At 36.1% G+C, this 16,350-nt stretch overlaps 1 protein-coding gene across 4 annotated transcripts in view; it reads left to right on the top strand.

The window, feature by feature from the left end:
* LOC143234549 (sodium-coupled monocarboxylate transporter 2-like) overlaps nucleotides 1-16,350 on the top strand; it is a 175,360-nt gene that overhangs the window by 121,785 nt on the left and 37,225 nt on the right. For 3 of the 4 annotated variants that reach the window (XM_076471979.1, XM_076471980.1, XM_076471982.1), the window contains exons 2-4: nucleotides 4,262-4,690; nucleotides 13,600-13,665; nucleotides 16,241-16,292. In XM_076471979.1, the coding sequence (XP_076328094.1) occupies nucleotides 4,289-4,690; nucleotides 13,600-13,665; nucleotides 16,241-16,292 (520 nt within the window). In that variant the 5' untranslated portion in view covers nucleotides 4,262-4,288. Of the gene's footprint in view, nucleotides 1-1,861; nucleotides 1,880-4,261; nucleotides 4,691-13,599; nucleotides 13,666-16,240; nucleotides 16,293-16,350 lie in introns of those variants that run through there. The other variant, XM_076471981.1, reaches the window with a different exon arrangement.

The following is a 16,350-nucleotide window of genomic DNA, read 5'->3' on the forward strand; positions in this document are numbered from 1 at the left end:
TGGTGTAATAAGTTAGATTATGATAAAGATCAGTCGGTGTAGCTGATGGTTACTAGTGGTGTAATAAGTTACATTATGATAAGGATCAGTCGGTGTGGCTGACAGAAATAATCACTGTGATAACCAGTCTAGTACGTATTAACTTTAGTTTCTTTCCTTTTAAATGTACGTGTATCCGATAATTGGAGCTGCGTGACGTCATCCAAAAGACAAAAAGCAAACAAACCACTAAGACATAATTATTTCTCTTTCTATCAAATATTTTAAGAAATTTTGGATGTGAAATATAATTAAACACTTAAAAAACGAAAGCAGAAAAATTAAATTGTCCAAGAATTTGACCAAATGACCATCACTTAAGTTATCTTAATAATGTGTATTAGACTTAACAGTAAGGTCCTGGTGTCGTTTTTTTTTCTCCATATTTTTCTCCCAGGTGTGTTTGTTATAGCAAAGTCACACACACCAAAGGGAATCGAGCCTCTGATTTTAAAGTTCTCAATCGGAAGGGCCCGGCATGGCCAAGCGTGTTATGGCGTGCGACTCGTAAGCTGAGGGTCGCGGGTTCGCATCCCCGTCGCGCCAAACATGCTCGCCCTTTCAGCCGTGGGGGCGTTATAATATGACGGTCAATCCCACTATTCGTTGGTAAAAGAGTAGCCCAAGAGTTGGCGGTGGGTGGTGAGGACTAGCTGCCTTCTCTCTAGTCTTACACTACTAAATTAGGGATGGTTAGCACAGATGGTCCTCGAGTAGCTTTGTGCGAAATTCAAAAAGAAACAAAACAAACTGAATCGGAAGACCTGCCGCAGTCCCAGCGAGGGCATTCACTCGTGATTACTTAACTTTTGTTCTAATCTTTATTTTCGTGTGTGGAATTTTGTTTGTACCTAGAAATAAATGAAAACCTTCCCTAATATTTTCCGAAGGTTCTGAAAACTTTATCCAGGATATTTTCCTGTATAAATGAACTTTAGAATGAGAACGGAAAAGTGTGACCCGATTTACCTCGGAATGACTTACTTCAAAAGAAAACTAGTAAAACCTGAACGTTTTTACTGCTTACTAAATTAAGTAATTCATTTTTAGCTGGAATATTTTGAAGGGAATTTCAACCCACGCTCTTCATTAACTGTTCCATTGTTTGTTCAGTGAAAACACTGAATTTCGCGCAAAGCTATTCAGTGGCCACCTGCGCGAGAGCCTTCTAATTTCGGAATGTAACGCAACAGGTCAACACCACCAAACCATTGAACTACTTTTTACCAACGAAGAGTGGGATTGATCGTGAAATTATAACGCTCTCATGGCTAAAAGAACGAGCACTTTCGCCAAAACAAACCATTATACTCGCTGAATATATCACACAGACGAATGAAAATTAATTGGAATTTAACAAATAAAGTGTAAAAGTTGGCTTTTATGCTGAGCAAAAATAAACAGTCAAACTTCCTTTTATCACTGTTCCGGTATCGATAAATATAGCAGAATTTTTATAGGTTTGGCTGACGTGGGTTGGTTGATTGTGTACGAAAACTCAAATTTATTCACCGGAAATGAGTAGATATTCAGAATTCGTTGGAAAAGTTAATACTTGCTTTGGAAAAACAAAACGTACATATTAATATACCATTTTCCACCTAGTCATATGGTTTTCTTTCTGATTCAGAATATCCCATGGCATTTCTACAGCAATATATCAGAAAACTCACAAGTTCATTTGTAGTTTGAAAGGTGGACTGTTAGTTTTACTACTTAAGCCTAGTCAAGAGACTTATTTAAAGTTGAGTTCTCACGACCACACCACTAGAGCATCAGAAGAGAGTTTCTGGAGGACTCCTCAGTTTCACTAGTAATTTCATCACCAGGAGACTCAGCAGTAAGTCTAAGGGTTCTTTTAAAGTTAAGAATTGGGTTTTAATACCTGCTTTAGGCAGAAAACGATAGACTGTTGTGTAGTCTCGGCTCTGCTACAACAAACCACACTTACAGGAGTTTTTACATGCAATCAAGATAATAAACTTTGACCTTAATGAGCACTACTTTTCTTGTCCAGTTAGAAGAATTCTACAGGAGTGTAACAGATAGGTTTTGGTTTTCTTCTCCACGTCATATTTAATTACGTCATATTTAATTTTTTAACGATTTTTTTTATATCTCCGTTGATTTGAAATATAAACCAACTGATCAAGAAATTGCGACAGCATCCAAATGGTAAGCTTCAAGAGAGATGTAGCAATCTCGAGACTCGTGTTTTGTTACAGTAAATAGTTCGTATCCTTGGTTATAGTTCCAGTGAGTTTATAAGGAATCGAGTTTGAAACGAAACCGGTAATTTCACTAAACTCGTGATACAAAGATGTCAATTAGAAAAAACAAATCTGTAGTAATTAAAACATAACTACAAAAACCTGCGGGATTTTAATCTTGAAAATGGCTTCAATAAGTGGCTAAGAAATGACTGAAGTAAACATTATATAAAAATATCTAATTATTTGATAATTACCTTTTACGCATGCGCATAAACTGACCAGTAAACGTTAAGTTTCTTGTTATCATAGCAACGATAGATTTAATTAATATGGGCACGTTATAAAAGTCCCTAAGTGTGGTCACAAGTGTCGTACATTATAACTTTTATACAGATTTCACAATTTATTTTTATCAAGTACTGTTTAGAATCAAATACTTATGTAGTGTTTGACGTCTTTGCTTGAGAGAGGACAGTGTACCAGAAACTGTTTGGGAGGTTTTGGACAGCGTTTCGAGTTGACGAGAGGCTGCGCAAGCAGACCGAAACGTCGTATAAACAGATGTAACGCCTTTCAAGTTTCTGTGATTCACAACAGTTATGTATGGATTTACACGGCAATAATATGTTGTTACTAAACAGTTATTTATTTGTAAACTTTTTAACCAGTCAAACTAAACATTGTTGATAAAGCATCATTACAGCGCTGTAAAACAACCAGTCCTTAATATTATCTTGTATATTTAAGGTTGTCATGTTGTAGTTTGTTTTTTTGTTTTTTTTAGATTTTAAGAGTCGTAATTTTTTAGGTTTTAAGATGTCACGAGTTTTAGATCTAGGGATCTCTTAGGTTTTTATATTTCAAGATGTCACGAATTTTAGTTTTAAAGATATACCTTTTTTATTTTAAAAAGTAATCAGGTTTGGTTTCAAAGATATCGTAGGTTTTAGACTAACAATTGTCATGAATGTTAGATTCAAACATCTCATGGCTTTCTGGATTTGAAGATGTTATGAGTTTTGTATTTAAAGATGTCACTAAAAAAACATTAGTTCAAATAAATTGTTAATAAATAGGAAGTGGCTTAAGAGTTGAATAACTCGATATTTATATTTAACTAAACGAGCACATTTCTCACTCAATAACATTACCTGAAACTAAGAGGTTTGACAAAATTCCGTTAGGGGCGCTAAATTGTTGTTCTTACAGTTCATAATATATTATATGGCAATTTTATGTTAATACTACTGTGTTCTACTTATATATTATAAAATCAATCAATGCAAACGAGACCGTTTTATCAATGTACTTTAAAAACCGCGGCCTTCTTACTGAGTGGGTTTTATTAGGGGCGCGATCCCCCACGTAACCGAAGAAAAATGTCGGGGGGGATGTACCAACTTACGATACTGTTAAGGCACTGGTCAAAATATATAGATTCATTACGTGGGGGGAGGGCTGAATCAGGACGAGTAATGTTCTTATGACCTCGTACTGATAAAAATTTGGGAACCCATAAAGTCAGATGTGACGTTTACGTACTTAAATATTTGTGTGATATTTTTATTCTCTCTCGTGGTTTTTGAAACAGTTGATTTTTAGAATGGTGTTTCGCGCAGGTCATTTATAGAAGTAATTTGATTCTTCTGAACATTTTCACGTGGCGTTTTATAGGTTTATGCGTTTCGTCGCCAAACAGATCAGCCAATCAGAATAGCAACAGTTTGCTTCATCCTTCATGAAGTCAAATCCGGTTTGTTGCACGTACGTGAATAGCATAAATATGGGTCAGGTGCACCATTATTTCAAACTGGTTTCTGTGTATTGCTTATCTAAGTCTCAACCCTTTATGTTAAGATTGTAGCTTCCAAGAGGGAGACGCATTCCGACTGGAAACCCCTTTCCATGCGACAAAACAAGAATACCAACAATAAGTGAACTATTTGTGATAAATTCATTCTTGTTACAAAAATTAGATAAAAAAAACACGTTTTGTTATTTTGTTTCAGGTCAGAGTTGCTAAAGAGATACACATAATGTCCACGACACTAGCAACATCTACCTCACCCGCTAGCAGTTTCAGCGGTATAAATCCACAAGATTTGATCAACAGGTTCGGATGGCCGGACTATTTAGTATTTGTCGCCATGCTCGCTGTCTCGGCGGCCATCGGGATTTACTATGCTTTTAGCGGAAATAAACAGAGCACAACTAAGGAGTGTCTGATGGGTGACCGATCCATGAGTGTGTTTCCTGTGTCCATGTCGGTACTGGCCAGCTTCATATCGGCCATCACGTTACTGGGGACACCAGCAGAGATGTACCTGTATGGCACCCAGTACTGGATGATCTGTGTCAGCTTCTGTTTCGTGATTCCTGCAGCTGCCCACCTGTATATGCCCATCTTTTACAACCTGGGGATCACCAGTGCATACGAGGTAAGACAGTTTGTGGATAATTTTTATCTTAGTGGTGTAACGTTTAGGCCCGGCATGGCCAAGCGTGTTAAGGCGTTCGACTCGTAATCCGAGAGTCGAACGCTGCAAAATTAGGGACAGCTAGTGCAGATAGCCATCGAGTAGCTTTGCGCGAAATGCAAAACAAACAAACAAAGTGTAACGTTTTGGAAGCGTTCGAATTTAGTGTCACCAATAAAAGTCAATATACAAATTAGCAATGGTCAACGAAAGCGTGCTCTCCTGTGGCACAGCGGTATGTTTGCGGATTTAAAACGCTAAAATCCGGGTTTCGATACACGTGGTGGACAGAGCAGAGGTAGCCCATTTTGTCGCTTTGTGTTTAATTACAGACAAACAAACACTAAAGCGTTGACCTGATCACATTTCTGTGTAATCGATTATTCTGAGATGAACCGATTGATACTAAAATAAATCAGGGGTTCGATTCCCCTCGGTGGGCTGAGCAGATAGCCCGATGTGGCTTTGCTATAAGAAAAACACAAACACAAACACACTGATACTAAAATATCATGTTAATTAATTTCGTAAGCGCGATAACTGACGTTGAAAATCTGTTTATTTCAAGAAACCTGTCTTTTCATTCCCGCCAGTCTTTAAAACAAAAGGCAAAACAAAACAAAACGAAGATTTAAAAATGGTGTTCGTTATAGTTGTTTCTTAAACTATGGAGAATTTTCCAACAATTAGCACTAATTAGTTAACAAAATCAACACATCTGGATGTCAAGAAACGGTTTCCACTCTATTACTCATCTTCTAGTTTCGATACTGCCGCTGACTGTATAGTTTTCTTTGTGTTTCTTTGCGTTTGTTTTGAATTTCTGCGCTATCCGTCCCTAATTTTGAATGTAATACTAGAGGGAAGGCAGCTAGTTATCACCGCCCACCGCCAACTCTTTAGCAACGAATAGTGGGATTGACCGTCACATTTTACGCCCCCACGGCTGAAAGGGCGAGCATGTTTGGTGTGACGGGATTCAAACCCGCGACCCTCAGATTACGAGTGGAGTGCCTTAACCACCTGGCCGTGCCGGGCCTTTCAAACCTGAACCGGGTAAAGTTTATTTGTTTCTTCTTTACCTTAGCTATAGGAAGGTTGTTGTTTTGAATTAAGCACAAAGATACTCAATGGGGTATTTGTGCTCTGCCCACTACGGGTATCGAAACCTGGTTTTTAGCGTTGTAAGCCCGCAGACATACCGCTGAGCCACTGGGGGCCTATAGGAAGGTATATCTACACATGTTGTAATTAAGCACAAATCTACACAATGATCTATCTATGCTATAACCACTACAAGTATCGAAACCTAGATTCTACCAGTGTGAGTCCGCAGACATTCCGTTATGACACAAGGAGGGTCGTAATTATGAACTGAGAGAGACCAGAGAGAGAAGAGTTACTGAAACACCCACTCTCAACTCTTTGGTTACTATAATTTGCTCGAACAGAGGAATTTGACTGTTCTTCCTGTAACGCACCTACGACCTAGAAGTCCCGGGTGTCTTTCTGTTCCAGGAGAATGTGTATCATTCCGGAATCACTAATCTCCAGACCACGTCCGGCCGGAGAAAGCTATTATCGTTTAATTAACAGCCTCTGTTAATTGTTTGTATTAATTTCATAAGTCTAGTTCAGATACATACATACATATATATATCAAAATTTAACAAATATGTAAGACAGTTTAAAAACTGCACATTTTTCTGAACTCTGTTTCGAAACACTTCTACGTAAAAGACTTCATCAAAGTTGTTGTTACGTTTTCCACAAAACTTAATTTCGAAAACAAGATCTGTCGATGTGTTAGTTGATGAAAGCAAAAAATATATTTTTTATTAACAACAGTTCATTAAAACCTCCAAGTGAGTTGCCCTGAATGTCCAAAAGTCTTATTCTCCTTATTTCAAAGTAACATGTGACGTAATACCTCGTGGTTTCGTCTTACGTCACTAAAAGGAAAACAACTTTCAGAACGTACGATTTGTTTGTTCTTTGAATTTCGCGCAAAGCTACACGAAAGCGATTTGCGCTAGCCGTCCCTAATTTAGCAGTGTAAGACTAGAGGGAAGGCAGCTAGTCATCACCACCCACCGCCAACTCTTTGGCTACTCTTTTAACAACGAATAGCGGGATTGACCGTCACATTATAAAGCCTCCACGTCTGAAAGGGCGAACATGTTTGGTGTAACGAGGATTCGAAGCTGCACCCCTCAGATTACGAGTCGAGCACCCCAACAATCTGGCTATGCCGGGACTCAGCGCATACGAACAGATTGTTATTGTCTTATAGCAAAGCTGTACTCCGTTCACCGTGAGGAATCGAACCCCCAGATTTTAGCATTGTAATTCCGTAAGAAAGGGAATACTTTTCGCACGCAAAATACATTGTTGTCTTACAGCAAAGCTACACGAAGTGCTACGTACACTCTGTCCACCGTGGGGGATCAAACCCCGGATCTTAGAGTTAAGAGTCCGTAAACTTATCATATATATATATATGTGTGTGTTTTATTTTATCTTCGACTACTTTATAAATACAGAACCTGTTTTGCAAAAACAGAAGTATGCGGGTTTTTCGTATATTTTTTATCCCTAAAATATCCATTTATTCATGTTTCAAAGCCGAAATAGAAATAAAAAGCACGTGCCACACCATTGGAGCGTGGCAGCAGTATCATTCTTCTATTGTTCCTTTTTCCAAGAACAGTACATTTGTCTGAATTAAAGCACTTTTAGGTCATAAATCAAATATGTTTGTATTATTTCTCATAATTGTATCACGTGACTCGTTTCAACCATTACATCGGTAAGACCAAAAATCTGATTAAAAATATTTGTAAACAAAAATGTTTGTTTTATTTTTTAACACTGTGATTACTCAGTTCGAGTGAATTTCAAATAAATTACTGTTGCAACTTAAGATTTATTTTCATATATATATAATTTCTTGATTAAAATAAGTTTAGTTGCAAAGAAGTTCGCGGATTCGAATCCCCATCATGAACATCATCGTCCTTTCAGCCGTGGGAGCGTTATAATGTAACGGTCAATCCACTATGCGTTGGTAAAAGAGCAGCCCGGCCCGGCATGGCCAAGTGGTTAAGGTGCTCGACTCGTAATCTGAGGGTCGCGTGTTTGAATCTTTGCCACACCAAATATGCTTGCCCTTTTAGTCCTGGGGGCGTTATAATGTTATAGTCAATCCCACTATTCGTTGATAAAAAGTTGCCAAAGAGCTGACGGTAGATGGTGATTGATGGCTTGCTGACTTTCCTCTAGTCTTACACTGCAAAATTAGGGACAGCTGGCGCAGATAGCCCTCGGGTACATTGCGCGAACTTAAAAAAGCAAGCAAACAAACAAAATGAGTGACGCGGGTTCGAATCCCGGTCGCACCAAACATGCTCGCCCTTTCAGCCGTGGGGGCGTCATAATGTAATGGTCAATCCCACTATTCGTTGGTAAAAAAGTAGTCCAAGAGTTGGCGGTGGGTGGTGATTACTAGTTGCCTTCCCTCTAGTCTTACACTACTAAATTAGGGACGGCTAGCGCAGATAGCCCTTGAGCAACTTTGCGCGAAATTCAAAACCAAAAAACAACAAACATCATTGTTAAATTAGGCGCTGCTTGCGCAAATAGTCCTCATGTAGTTCTGCGTGAAATTGGAGACAAAGCAAAATACATTTGATTTTAAAGAACAGAAATTCAGCTGAAAGTTAAATATGATATTGTTATCACATTGCGTTTGACCTTTACTAAGTCTGCAAACAGCAGTGTCCTCTAAACTATTTTCCTTGAATTTTGCGGTAGTCGAAATCTAACAAACGGAAACATAATGTGACATGTCGTATAACGTTCTCTGCTTTAAACAAAAACACAGAAATTATTTATTGTAGGTTGCTTGTCGTTGTAAAGTTAGAGAAAATAAATCATTGGCTGATAGAGTTACACAATAATATTTTAAAATAACAAATAATATTGCTATCAATTATTTTAAGTCACCAATCACTTCAAAGGATTTTAATACTAGTAATAAACAACCTTATCGCACCAAGTTTGTTTTTATATTTGGCACTAAAACACAAACTGTAAAAACAATAAATTTGTTGTTGTAAGGCCGTTTATTTCTGGCATTAATATGTTTTCTATTCACCAGTGTGAACTACAGAAATTAAATAATCACCCTTTGAAGGGTCGCTAAGACATTTTATCTTATTCTCAACTATGAGAAGCATATTTATGCTTATGAATTACGAACACTTTAAAGTTATAAAACATTATACTAAGTTTAAAATCATATTTCTAAACTTAATGTTCATCACAAGTAGCGTCTATCTTATATAAGAAAAATTTAAATGAAAAATAAGTAATTATGAAAAATATTCTACAAATAAATTTGAAACCCATTTTATGGTCGTATGGAAATAATTTGCATAAACTGTAGCAAATAACTTTTAAAATTTCATATATATTTTTTATTTCGACTACTTGCAAAATATTTTATCATTATTATTATGAAAATAAATGAAAAATTCTGGAATAGACGTTAAAAGTCCGTAGCATTACCACTCTGTTACTAGGGGATTTCCACTTTAGATCTTTTATACAACAGTGAAATTTATGGTTTCTATCACTTTTAATGTCTTATTTCCTCTTTTCGTGTTTAAAAAACTCTTGAATGCCACAACACTTGTTTATTTGTTTGAGCGCAAACATACTTGACAGTTATTCTGTCCACAACAGGAAACTGAACTCTGAACTTTAGTGTTGTAAGTCAGTAAACTTACCTCTTACCCACTGGTGACGTCACGATGCGGGAACTCACAGAAACGGCATAAATCAAAGAGTTTTTTAAATCAGTTTATATCACGATTATTACTTCTAATTATTGTTATTATTCTGGTCTTACTGCGTGTTTTGTTGTTGTTTTTAACATTAGAAAAGAAACTGATTCGGCCATTGACAAACAAAATCAAGTAAAATTCAAATATAATAATCAAAAAGCAAGTCACATTTCATACTATATTTATTTATTTATTATATTTATTTATTTAAAATGAACGAGTGACTGATATGTAACTTGTGCTCGGAGGTATAAACTTTAAAATTGTGTATCAAAGCTCTGACGTTCGAAAATTAGTTGGGTTTACTGATATTAAAAACGAAACTTATGCTTAGAATGAAATAAAGTTTAATGAATTTTTGTAACTCTCACCCTTAATCTAGTTTTAACATAAAACTTGTAGGGTTTAAGTTGTAGCCGTGCAGTAAGTTGGCTTTCCAAGTTGACGAGAAACCCCCTTGTGGCTTAGCGGAATGTCTGAAAACTTGTATTGCTAAAAATATGAATTCGATACCCACGAATAGTTCATTGTGTAGTTTGCACTTAGCAATAACCAAATGAAAACAATACAGTTGAAAAGATTATCACCTATTCTTGTTTTGTTAAGGGCGGCCTCTAGCGTTTAGTTAATGTACTTTATGAAGAAACTTTTCACTCATGATTAAATGAGTCGAGTTTTTGTGTGTTTTTTTTTTAATTCCTGTGCATCAACAACGCATATTTCTGAATAGGTCCTAATGTAGCCTAAGAATTAGTGTGCCTGGACTGTAAATTTGTGGATACATGGTTGCCAAAAAAAACGTTTCTCACTTGAGGGCCATGAGTGCTTTACAAGAAAAACTTGTCACATTCTAATGCCCGGCATGGCCAGGTGGGTTATTGCATCCGACTCGTAATCTGAGGGTCGCGGGTTCAAGTCCCGGTCGCACCAAACACGCTCACCCTTTCAGCCATGGGATCGTTATAATGTTACGATCAATTACACTATTCATTGGTAAAAGAGTAGCCCAAGAGTTGGCGGTGGGTGGTGATGACTATCTGCCTTCCCTCTAGTCTTACACTGCTAAATTAGGGACGGCTTACGCAGATAGCCCTCATGTAGCTTTGCGCGAAATTGAAAACAAACAAACTCATTCTAATAATTCAAATAGACAGGAGCAGGACCAAGAAGTAACGGTGTGTGCTGTTTACTAGTTGTATTCTCTTCTAGTTCATCACGTGAAAATTAAAGACGACTACACACATCTTTTGTGTCTTTGGATAACATTCTAAAACGAACGCGTATTTCTAAATATTCATTACAGTTTTTCATAGAATAGATGTAAAAGAAACTAGAAATGGGTATTTTTATAAAAGGAAAAAATGTTTTTTTGCTACTCTTGTAATTGCTGAGAGGTTATATTCTTATAATACACTCGTGTGCGTACGTTAGGCACTTCATTTATTTACACATACAAAACATAATAATTACGTAATGAACCAGGTGACTTCGTGAACCTCAAATACACAGTATTATCATAGATACACTTGGTACGAAAGACAGGAGAAAGATTTTCTTCTACTTTCAAAGAGACATGATGTTAGATGTCTGTCTGTCAAAAGCGTCTTTATCAAAAACTGTTTCTTCGATCGGCTGTTTAAAGACAAGTTGTGTCATCGGAATTTATCAACAGTTGCGACTAAACGTAATGTGTCTACCACTAGAAAACCTATGACCATCATTATCTGGAGAAATGTGTGTCCTAGGGACAAGACGGCTGGACAGAGAAGAAAACAAAGTTCACATTGTTTCCCAATTCATCAAGTCCTTCAATAACTATTCAACCTTACCTTGCAAAGGGAATAACTTAGTGTGTAAAGTTCGTTATCTCAAATGCAAATAGAAAAGCAATTGTCAGTGGTGTTTAAAACAATGAGTGATTGAAAGTGTGTATTATTTGGTCTGTTAAATCAGATATCGTGATCTTTTGTACTGACAGACAGTTAAGATACTAAAATTACATAACTACTTGAAGTGGTATAATGGTGTGGGAACGTTTTTGTAGAAGGAGTTGAATCCTTTATAAAGTTCAGTCAATGATATTCTGAGTGTATATGAAAGTTGTTAGAACCTCTGCCCATTCCACAAAGCTGCATTTTCAAATATAAGGTTACTTCCAAACAGGGGCGCAGATCTTGGGGGGATGGGTTGCATACAACCCCTTCATTTTAGGTGGGAGGTATGGTGCATACAATCATCCTCCCCTACAGTTTGGTCTGTTGAATTGTTTTATTGCATCACAGGCCTACAAATTGTGTGTTTGTTCTTGTGATTCTCGTGTTCTTACCAATCAAATTACATAATTAGGCCTAGATGTAGGCTTTTTCAGTAGCCGAAATGTACATCTTTAATACAGGCGTGCTTCTAAGCTTTTCGATCTAAGCGATAGTTCGTAAGTATCAGTCAGTAGGCCTAAGTATACATGCAAGTATCGTGGCAACAAGATTACTCTGTGACTGTATGTTTACAGCTTTCAGGTTCACGTAATCAGAGATTACCAATTTGTAAATTGAACAGTCCACATAAGTGGTTGTAAAAATCATCCCCATCGGGTGTAAAAAATCTACGCCCCTGCAAGTTCCAAACTATGATTGCACTAAGTACTGGCATTATCATTTTCTTGGGCTTGTACAACCACACTATCTTAATAGGGTTAATCGCTTTGGAAATGAGGTTTAATATTGCATTTGTTGCCATAATCCTCAGGCGAAAAATCTGAACATGTTACAGATCATACCTTTACACAAAAACACTACAATTTTTGAACCAGTTACAGATCATATAAACGTGTGGCAATATGCGAGACAATTACAGACCATAACATTCGGGAAGATGCCTTCTGAAATACTCTGGAGTGTAATTTAATTTCGCGACGAGAAAGGTCTAACCTGATATATGAATAATAAATCTCTAAAACTGTGTACGCTATATTCTGAAAATATATTACATCCATATGTGAGTGAGTGTGTGATCATACAGTATGGTTTCGTATCAAAACAAATCTATCGTATTGGAAGTACAGTCCACAATTAAATTATCTACTTGCGAATACATATGTGAAATTATTAATCTCACCTTTCACATATCAATCGTTAGGTTTTTTCACTCCCATAATGGTTAATTTCTCTCTGATCGACTTTGCTCTTTTTATTTTCGTCTGCTTGCCGCTATTTATACGTGTAACACTTAGGCTTCTATAAATTTCTATTATCTCAACATTAATGGAGTGCACGCGACGTTCGATAGCTTTGACGCCAACGGAGGCCCGGCATGGCCTAGAGCGTAAGGCGTGCGACTCGTAATCCGAGGGTCGCGGGTTCGCGCCCGCGTCGCGCTAAACATGCTCGCCCTCCCAGCCGTGGGGGTGTATAATGTGACGGTCAATCCCACTATTCGTTGGTAAAAGAGTAGCCCAAGAGTTGGCGGTGGGTGGTGATGACTAGCTGCCTTCCCTCTAGTCTTACACTGCTAAATTAGGGACGCCTAGCACAGATAGCCCTCGAGTAGCTTTGTGCGAAATTCCCAAACAAACAAGAAAAATTGACGCCAACGAATTATTAAAACAATGTGCGATTCTTACCAAGTTACATAACCAAACTTATCACAACTATCGCCTTCAAAATAGTTACTTTTAACTTTCTTGTTATGAAATAAACTAAATAATCATGAAATATTCACTCACAAAATAAATAAGTTAATAATTCTTGCATTTAACAGTCTTTATTATCTGATAACGCCGCACAAGGAAAGGCAACTTTTGTTAGAACTAGCGACAGGTTAGGTTTAAAATTGTTTGAATTTAATATCATTTCTAACGTGTGTTACGATAAGGCTCTATTTACATTGTTTATTTGTTAACATTAGTTAATTAAAGACTTCGTTTGTCTTTAATGTGTTTTTTAATCGAGTAATATGAGTGTTTATTTTTGTTTTTATTAAACTCTTATTGAGAATATTAAATTATGTTGTTTTGTTTTTTTACAGTATTTAGAGAGAAGATTTCATCGAGCGATTCGAACACTTGCCTCCACTTTCTTCTCTATTCAGATGGTAAACTATTTTTGTCTTTTAACCTTTACTTTTGTTTTACCAAAGGTTTTATTATTCATTGTCAAAATATTTAATAATTCATACATTTATTTTTCTACAGTTTTAAGACTCTTTAACTCTCTTCTTTGCTTTCTATATCTGCTAAGCATCTGAAAACGTTAGAAGCTGATACAGAATTATAGTGTCTTTAGTATTACGTAAATAAAAATAAAATGCGTTATAACCCAAGTGTTTTCGAAAGCTGGATTTTTATTCATCAGGGACGCTCGGCATAGCCAAATGGTTAAGGCGCTCGAGTCGTAACCTGAGGGTCGCGGATTCGAATCCCCATCACACCAAACATGCTCGCCCCTTTTAGCCGTGGGGGTGTTAGAAGTAACGGTCAATCCCACTATTCGTTGATAAAAGAGTAGCCTAAAAGTTAGCGGTGGGTGGTGATGACTAGCTGCACTCCCTTTAGTCTTACACTGCTAAATTAGGGATAGCTAGCGCAGATAGCCCTCGTGTAGCTTTGCCCGAAATTCAAAAACAAATAAACACACAAATCTTTATCAGGGACAAGCTATCTACCCGCTGATGAAGAGTGTGTGTTTTCTTATAGCAAAACTACATCGGATTATCTGCTGAGTCCACCGAAGGGAACTGAACTCCTGATTTTAGCGTTGTAAATCCGTAGACTTATCGCTGATGAAGAAACGACGAAAGCGATCGGATCTTTTGCCTTAAATTATTTTTTTTTAACCTATATGTTTTACTAACATCATAAATGTAGTAACACGTATATCACACAAAATCATCACATTTCATCGACTTGCATAATCAACTTGCTTCAGTAAATTATATTTTTTAATATCTTGTAATATATACAATGCCCCTGTGATTATTTCTATTATAGTTCTATAAGTGTAAATTATCGTTTATTTTCAAAAACCTGTATTTTGGATTAAATCTGGAACCTGTTTCTATAAATGTACCTTAGAAATGTCATTTTACTTAGTTATCGACAAAGCTTTACCCTAAATGTCAAACGATTACTGAACCAAAACAGTACTCGATTTCCACTGACAATAAACATCAGAAGGAAATCAAAATAAATGTGAATCTTACGAGTTGTGAATTCTATTCTACAGGCTTAAAACAAATCTTAAATTAAATAAAATAAAAATGTTATCTAACCTTCAATCCTTTAACGTGAGTACTCATACTTGTATTAAGTAATTTATTTGGATTATCAACATATTTTTTAACTTAAGCCTTCTACAGGTGTGAAATGTTTAATAAACGATAGGATCTGACGGTACAATTCGAACCACGAGTTGCGTAGCAACAACGGAAAACAAGAACGTGCCTTAAGTTTCTTTAAAACATTAAGCCTAATACGCTAAAATAAAATAATGTTACAAGTTCAAGAAACACATGAAGTATAAAGCCTTTTACAGTTTAAACCACCTGACACGGGCTGTTGCTCGAGACCTTGCAAATAAGTACAAAATGTTGTCATAGACATGTTTTTACCTATTTTGTTTTTTTTTCCTTGCTTCAATATTAATTTCGCCCCCACTAGTACAGCAGTAAGTCTACGAATTTATAACGCTAAAATCAGGGGTTCGATTTTAGCAGATAGCCCTATGTGGCTTTGCTATAAAAAACACACAAACACACACTATTAATTTCACTTTAACGCTTGCTTACTATGGAGTATCACATAGTATTGCGATTTGTTTTTAAAACTTTATAAACTTTGTATCCTTTCCACGTGTTATAACTTTTTTGCAACTTCTATTTTCCGTCTACGTATTTTTTAGCTAATAACTTTTTTGCAACTTCTATTTTCCGTCTACGTATTTTTAGCTAATCGTAAAACACTGTAGTTATTTTTATTTTTTATATCATAAAATAGCTATACATGTAATATGTTAATATAGCTGCACAATTACTATTACAACTATACTCATAATATTAGAGTAATAATGAAACATTTTGATAACAGTTGAGAAAATGAAAATGAAAACGAATATAATAATTTATATATTGTTAGACACCCGTTACGACAGACTCGAGAACTAGAACATAACAAGCAGTTTTATAACTTTAGAATAATAATAAAACATTCTGATAAAAGTTGAGAAAATTAAAATGAAAACAATTATAATAATTTATATATTGTTACACGCACATTACGGCAGACTCGAGAACTAGAACATAACAATCAGTTTTATAATTTAACGACTATTCTATTATGAAACAGTTGTGTATATTAACCCTGACGAATCTGCAAAGGCGAAAGCTCGTGCATTAAAAACACTAAAAACAAACGTGGTGATTATCCAGATAAATTACTTAATACAAAAATTACAAATATTCTTTGAGTGTGAGCTTTATAGTTTCCGATAAAATTCATTTTTGTTGGTTTATAACTTGAGGTATTATAATTACGTTTCCCTAAAACGAAGTGGTTAGTTGTACTTTAAAACGTAACAAATACTTTGCGTGATTCCTAACTACCTATTATAGCCTTCAGTTTATAAAACTAAAAATAATGGTAATAAAATGTTGTCTTTCCCACTATTTCCAGATGCTGTACATGGCAGTAGTTCTGTACGCTCCAGCTTTGGCTTTGGCTCAAGGTATATACATAAGTTTTTCATCAGGAATTTAGATATTACGTTTTTACGTACGTGTTTT

Source organism: Tachypleus tridentatus, chromosome 12 (genome assembly GCF_004210375.1).
Source record: "Tachypleus tridentatus isolate NWPU-2018 chromosome 12, ASM421037v1, whole genome shotgun sequence".
Classification (NCBI taxonomy): domain Eukaryota; kingdom Metazoa; phylum Arthropoda; class Merostomata; order Xiphosura; family Limulidae; genus Tachypleus; species Tachypleus tridentatus.